Source organism: Oxyura jamaicensis, unplaced genomic scaffold, assembly GCF_011077185.1.
Source record: "Oxyura jamaicensis isolate SHBP4307 breed ruddy duck unplaced genomic scaffold, BPBGC_Ojam_1.0 oxyUn_random_OJ72866, whole genome shotgun sequence".
In the NCBI taxonomy this organism is placed as follows: Eukaryota; Metazoa; Chordata; class Aves; order Anseriformes; family Anatidae; genus Oxyura; species Oxyura jamaicensis.
In genome coordinates, this window is record NW_023311295.1 from 1 (window position 1) to 7158 (window position 7158).

Below are 7158 nucleotides of genomic sequence, written 5' to 3' on the forward strand. Positions count from 1 at the left end.
CGCCGCGGCACGGCGGGGGGGGCCCGGCCGAGGGGTGCCGGCGGCGCTCGGGGGCCGCCGCCTTGCCCTTGGGGACGGGGGGCTTGCCGGGGGTCTCGGGCGCCAGCAGCTGGTGGGGGACCCCCTCCAGCACGTAGTACGCGGGGTTGTTGAAGCTGTTCTTCAGCGGCCCCCCCGACGGCTCCGCTGCCGGCTCCGGCTTGGACCTGTGGGCGCAGGGGTGAGCGGGGGGGGGGGCTGCGGCGTGCCCCCCTAACCCTGACACCGACCCCCCTGCCCCTACCCCTAACCAAGTGCCCACGCTCACCGGCTCGGCGCGGCCTCGTCCCGGGAGGTGCCGCGGTGCGGGGCGGGGGGGCGGGCGGCCAGCGGGGCGCTGCCCTTCTCGGGCTCCTCGGGGGGCTTTGCCGGGGGGCCTGCGGGCGGCTCTGCCCCCCCAGGTTTCCTCCCCGCAGACCTGGGGGGCGCGAGGCGTCAGGGCATCGTGCACCGTTTCTCAGAGACCCTCTGAGCATCTCCCAGCACTGCCTGCGTGGCCTGGGCAGGGGGGAGATGCTCGCCCCCCCCCCAGACCCCCCCAGGGCGCTCTCCAAGCCCCCCCTTACTTGGCGTAGTCCTGGGTGCCTCTGGCGCCCAGCGGTGCCTTCCCCTTCCCCGCAGCCGTCTCGTCCTTATCAATGCTGATCCACTCTGCCAGGGGGACGGGGGAGCAGTGGGGGGGCTCAGTGGGGGTCCATCCCCCACCCCCCCCCCCCCCCCCCCCCCCCCCCCCCCCCCAGCACCCCCCGTGCTCACCGTAGAGCCGCTCGCGGGTGCCCATGCGCTCGGCGGGCACGCGCACCTTCATGGAGCCGCGGATGTTGCCCGTCTCCTCGCCGCGGTGCGCCAGGTAGGTGAGGAACTGCTGCGCCGTGCTGCCGATCATGGACTTGAGCGCGATCACGCACTCGCCTGGGGGGTGGGGGTGGGGTGGCAGTTTTGGGGAGGGGGGGGGGAGGGGTGTGTGTCAGGATGGGGGCGTCAGGTCCCCGAGGGGCGCAGCACGCCGCCAGCTCCCCGCGGGGGCCACGCACCGTAGGACTCGTAGCCATCGAGGGACTTGACGGTGAGCAGCAGGTGCTGGTCCTGCAGGTACTCGATCTCGGAGAGGATGGGCTTCAGCTGCGGGCGAGGGGATGGGGGGGATGGAGGGGGGCACGGAGGGGACCCCCGTGAGTCCCGTCCCCCCCACGTCCCGTGTCCCAGCGGGGACCCTCACCGTGGGCAGCTGCCGCGACGACCACTGCACCTTGAGGAAGTTGATGTTGTCGCTGCTCTGGCTGTCGTTCTCGAAGCTCTTCTTGAACTCTGCCGTGGGGAGAGGACGGTCCCAGGAGGTCCCCAGGGACCCCCCAACCTCCGGGACCCCCCCTCCCCGGCACAGCGCCGGCGCTCACCTTCCAGGCAGGTGGAGTAGAACTCGATGAAGAACTTGGTGCGGCTGGCCGTCTTCACGATGGCCTCGATGCTCTCGAACTCGATGTACGCCTGGTCCGAGGACTTGGAGAGCCCTGCGGGGAGAGGGGAGCTGTGGGGACCCCCCGGGCAGGGCCGGGGGGCGTCCCCTTGTCCCTGCAGGGGTGGGGACAGGCCACCCGCAGGCACCCGGGGCGCGGAACCGGGGCACCCCACGGGGTGCAGGGGCGCCCGCACCTTTCTTGGAGACGAACTGGGACGTCACCCCCACCTCGAAGGAGCCGAAAACGGGCGAGTGGTCACTGGTCATGATGTCATCTGTGCACCCTGTGGCAGGAGGGGACAGCTCGGGTGGCCTGTCCCCACGGGGGGTGGCCTGTCCCCACGGGGGGTGGCCTGTCCCCACGGGGGGTGGCCTGTCCCCGGTGCCTGTCCCCTGCCCCCCCTCACCGTAGGCGTTGCAGTTGACGTGGGTCTCGGGGTAGGACTTCCAGAGGATGCGGTCACACCAGGACGGGACGTTGGTGCGGACCTGGACGGGCACCGGATGGGTTTTTTGGGGGGGAAAAAGATGAGGGTTGGGCAGAACCCGCCTCGAGGGCCCCCACCCGCAGCCAGCACCTACCCCCGTGGGCTTCTGCTTGTGCCACACGTAGGTGTCCCGCGAGCCGCGCTCGTAGCGGTACGTGGGGGGGAAGGTGATCTCCTCCTCGCCTGCCATAGGGGAAAGGGGGGTTGGAGGGGGCTTGGAGCCACCCCCCCAGCACCCGGTGACCCCCCCGGCCCCACGCCCTCACCGAATCGCAGGAAGACCTTGTGCTTCTCCTTCTCCAGGTTGAGCTGATCCACCTTGAGCAGCGGCTCGAACTCCTTGCGGCTGATGTAGTTGAGGATCTCCTGCGGGGCAGGGCAAGGGCACGGGGGGGGCTGGCACGGGGCAGGGGGGGCACACGCGGGCAGCCCCCGGCCCAGCGGGCCCCCCGCGCCCCCCGGCACCTGGATGTCCATGTCCAGGCGGTAGTTGAGGTCCCCGAACCAGAAGAGGTGGGTGAAGCGCAGCGAGATGTCGAAGGAGCTCAGCTGCTTGTCCCCCAGCGACAGCAGCCGCAGGATGTCCAGGTAGTTCTGGTTCCTCCTGCCGGGGAGCGGGCGCCGCATGGAGAGCAGTGCACACATGAGAGCCTGCACGCCCCCCATGCCCCCAGGGACCACTGCAACCCCCCCCCAGCCACGAGCTGGTCCCTCTCCGCTCTGTCCCCACGAGGGGACACCTCCCTCACCTCGCCGTCTTCTCGTTGCCCGAGGTGAGGTGGCAGTTGACGAAGCCGAAGGAGGTGCCGTTGAACATGAAGGAGACGCCCACGGCGCCCTTGTTGCCTGCGGGGACAGGAGGACGGGGGCAGGATCAGGCCGGGGAGGTGGCGGGGAGGTGTCCCCAGTGTCCCCAGGCTCTGGTGACGGCGCAGAGCCCACTGAGGCGCTCAGCACTGAGCCGAGAGCGCGTGCCTGGAGCCCTCCTTGTGCAATGCACACGTGCCCAGAGCACTCCCCGTGCAACACACGTGCGCCCAGAGCCCTCCCTGTGCGACCGCGCGCCCCCGGAGCCCCCCTCGTGCGAGGCACACGTGCGCGCACGCCCCGCCACCCACCCAGCGTGTTGGCGATCCCCGTCTTGACGCTGGAGGTGCTGACGTGGCTGATGCGGTTCTCGTGCTCCGGCTTCACCAGCACCACCACCTTGATGTTCCACAGGGACTGCATGGCCACCTGGGGGGGGGCGCGGGCCGTCAGACCCCGCGGAGAGGGGCCCCCTCCCCGCGCCGTGACCGCGGCGTGCGCCGGGCACCCACACAACCAGCCCCGGCAGTGCCTGCACAGGGGGTGCTCTGTGCCCGGAGGTGCAGCACGCTGCAGGCAGCTCCTTCCACCACCCAAGCCTCCCGCACCCAAAGGTGGGCTCCCGCCACGCGGCAGACGAGCGGTGCCAGCGGACGCCCACGGCACCGGGGACCACGACAGCTCCGAGCGCCCCGGCACCGCGCACGCCCACCCCGAAGCACCCGGTGCCGGCAGAGCCAGGATATCCCCGGCTCCCCGGAGGGGCCCGGGGCTCGTACCGGGCGGTACTCGATCTCCGTGAAGTCCTTGAGCACGGCGCGGAGGAAATCCACCCACTCCTTGTCCCCCATGGAGTTCTCCTGCGTGCCGAAGACGTAGATGTCGTGGGGGATGCTGACCGTCACCTCGTCCAGCGTCTTGCCCAGCCCCTTGGAGGTGAACCAGGAGGTGATGCTCTTGGGCGGGGGAACGCTGCCTGCGGGGGGGTGGGGGGGGGGCACAGTCAGGGGGGGGCTGCCCACGCTCAGCCCTTGCAGCCCCCCCAGCACGGGAGCCGTGGCGCCGCTCACCCATGTTCCAGGTGCCGATGAAGATGGAGATCATGTCGGGCTCGTCCTGGTGCGAGTGCTTGTTCTTCATCAGCTGCAGCAGCTGGCAGAAAGCCTCCCGCTTCTGGGGGGGGGGCACGCGGTGAGCCCCCCCGCACCCCAGCCGCCCCCCGCCCCCCCGGGGCCCCCCCCCCCCCCCCCCCGTGCCCACCCCCACGAGCGGCACGCACCCGGGCGCTGACGAAGACGAAGTCCTTGCGCTGCGTCTTGTCCTTCTCCTTCTCGAAGACGATGCCCAGCTTGTTCTGCACCCGCTGCGACTTGATCAGCTGCCGGACTGGGGGGGCAGAGGGGAGTCAGAGAGGTGCTGAGCTCCCGGGGGGGCTCAGATCCCCCTCCCCAGCACCACGCAGCGCTGCCCGGCGGAGCTGGGCGCAGCCGTGCCCGCGGGCCCCGCTCACTCTTGTCGTGGGTGAAGGTGTTCCAGTCCTCCTGCGAGTCCTTCTGCTTCTTCAGCACCACCAGCTTGCCGCCCTCCACGTCCACGCTCAGCGTGTACTTCTGCGACTTGCCGATCTTGGTCAGGTCCCCCAGGGTGACGTCCAGCTTCACCTGCGGGCGGGCACGGGGCGCTGCGGCTGACAGCCCGGGGAGGGGTCTGGGGACATCCCACCCGGGGCCGGGGATGTCCCCCCTGGGTACCACGCTCCCGGGACTCACCTCGAAGGTCTGCACAGGGATGCTCTTGGCTTTGCGGGACAGGGGCTGCGCCGGGGGAGCCGGGGTGGCCGAGCTCATCTCCTGCAGGGCTTTGAGCGCCTGGGGACAGCCGAGCGCGGCCGTGAGCTCCCAGCCCCTGCCCGGCCCCGCGGCACGGCCGCCCGGCCCGGCTCTCACCTTCTTCTCGATGCTGGAGAGGAAATCCTTCAGCACGGACAGCTTCAGCACCAGGCTCTCCAGCTCCTGCTCCCCGCTCTGCGTCGCCGTCTGGAAGCCCCGGGGCATCAGGGCCCCGAGCCGGGCAGGATGGGACCCCCGGCCCTGCTCCCAGACCCCGGCCCCCACCACCCCAGCCCCCTGGGACAGGCAGGACGGGGAGGGCACCTCCCTGCCACCCGAGCACACGGTGCCGTGGCGGGCCCGTGGGCACCGCAGCCTGCCCCAGGGGAGCCTGGAGAGCCACCGCCGCGTCCCCGTGCCCTCGCCCCCTCACCTGCTGGAGGATTTTGGAGACCATGGGGGAGCTCTGCTGGTCAAACACCTTGGAGAGGATCTCCAGCCCCGCCAGCACCTTGTCCACCTCGCTGCAGGGAGAGGGCGGGCGTCAGCGGGCGGCACAACGTCCGTCTGTCCGTCCGTCTCCAGCGCACTGCGCTCACCTGTGCAGCCGCTTGCAGGAGGTGACGAGGGTCTTGTTGAGGTGGGGCAGGCTGCTGGCCCCCGCCTTGACGGCCTCCAGGTCCAGCGTGTAGCTGCCCTTCAGGTACTCGTGGGAGATGCTGGTGAGGCCGTTGGTGCTGCGGAAGGAGCCGGGTGAGGGACGTGATGGGGATGGGCATGGCGACGCCGTGGGGACACGGTGACGGGCACGGTGACGCCGTGGGGATGCAGCTCCTCACCTCTCCGCCGCCGCCTCGGGCACCGCCGGCCCCGGGCTGCCAGGGCTGAGCACCACGGAGGAACTCGAGAAGCTGCTGGAGCCGGAGCGCGGGGGCAGTGGGGGCTTCTCGTCCTCGCCATCTGCAAGGGAGCGGGGTGGGCGTCACGGCACCGGCGGGCACAAGGACCCCCGGCGGGGAGAGGGGCCGCCCTGCGTACCCGAGTAGTCCCTGTCCTCCGCGCTCTCCTTCTCCTTCTCCCTCTCGACGGGGAAGAGCAGGGTGCAGACCAGCCCCTGGTTGGGCTGCAGGTACAGGGCGATCAGCTCGCTCAGCGTCTTGAAGCGCCTCACCTGCACGCCCTGCGACGTCTGCGGGGACACGGCCGCCGTCACCGCACGCTTTCGGGGTGCGCCCGGGGCGCGCGGCGAGGCGGGGACGGGGACGCTGGCCACGCCGGCTGGCACAGCACGGGGAGCACGCAGCCGGCGCCCGGCCGGCAGCCATCCCGCTGCCTCCTCCCTGCCGGGGGCGGCTCTTTCCTGTCTGCCCGCCCGGCACAAAGGGGCTTCTGTTGCTCTAAAAATACGCGGCCAAGAGCAGCACCGCGGAGGCGCCCGGCTGCGCCGCGGGGACGCACGCTCGTGGCACGGGGACGAGCCCTGCACCCACCCCGCGGGGCAGGGAGCGCCCAGCCACAAAGAGCTGGAGCACATCGGGGTCCCCGCTCCGCCGAGCGCCCCTAGACCCCTCGGCGATGCCCAGCCCCCCGCTGGGGTGGCCCCGCGTGTGCCCGGGGTGGCTGCGCCGCCCACCTGCACGGCCAGGAAGTCCTCCTCGTCGGGCAGGATGCGGTACGTGTGGACGTGCTTCTGGAACCTGCGGGCGGCCGAGGAGCAGGCGTCAAGGCAGGGGACACCCGTGGGGGTCGGCCACCCCCCGCCGCTTGCGGGGTCCCCAAAGCCGGGGGGAGCAGGAGACCCCATCCTGCGGGCACCCCGTGCCGCCAGCCAGGCTGGGAGACGCAAAGCTGGATGCACTCGCTCAGCTCCAGCACCGCCACTGCCTCATGCAACGAGCTGCCCGGCCTCAGCCCAGCTCACGGGGGGCTCCTGCCCTCCCCCAGAGCTCGCCCCAAGGGGGGACGTTTGCCTGGCCCTCCCCGTGTCCCCGCCACCCGTGTCCCCGGGCAATGCCCCACGCCACGCAGCGGGGCCGCTCGCGTCCCGAAGCGGGCAGGGAGCCGCTGGCAGCGGGCGGCCAGGAAGCAATCTGTTTTCCCCTGGAAGCGCACAGGAACCAGGGACGCGATCCCGGGGCAGGGGGTGATGGGCGGCGATGAGAGATGGGGTCCCGGTGCCGTGGGGAGGGGGACCCCGCGCCCGCCGTCCCCTCCCCGCGGGTGCTGCCCACCCGGGACGCTCGGCTGCGGCGCTGCAGGGGGTGACCCCCCCCGGGGCACTCAGACCCCAGCTGCACGTGGCCCCCCGTGGCCCCCCGAGGCCGCTGTCGTGGTCACTCCGTGCCACGGGGCCGCCGGGGCAGACGCCACCGCCTCGCCCCACGCTCCCGGAAGGAAATCTAAAAATACGGCTGGCACCGAAACGCGGCACCAAAATAAACCCTGCGGGGACGGGAGGGACGAGCCCCACGGGCTGCAGTGGGACAAGGGGGGGTGACCCACGAGTCAGGACCCCAGCAAGGCCGGGGACCCCCCC

The 7158-nt window shown here is 71.8% G+C and overlaps 1 protein-coding gene across 1 annotated transcript; it reads right to left on the reverse strand.

The window, feature by feature from the left end:
• Positions 1-6: 6 nt before the first annotated feature.
• On the reverse strand, positions 7-6874 carry INPPL1 (inositol polyphosphate phosphatase like 1; the record flags this gene model as incomplete). Its single annotated transcript, XM_035314529.1, has 26 exons — positions 7-206; positions 308-457; positions 606-690; positions 796-951; positions 1074-1161; positions 1259-1347; positions 1437-1550; positions 1693-1782; positions 1906-1987; positions 2081-2169; positions 2253-2352; positions 2452-2590; positions 2736-2832; positions 3105-3222; positions 3573-3769; positions 3864-3966; positions 4073-4179; positions 4304-4454; positions 4563-4661; positions 4740-4829; positions 5056-5146; positions 5222-5359; positions 5462-5582; positions 5661-5811; positions 6256-6319; positions 6854-6874. Coding segments are annotated over 26 exons (2930 nt in total), but the record flags the coding sequence as incomplete, so codon positions are not given.
• Between the last annotated feature and the right edge of the window lie 284 nt (positions 6875-7158).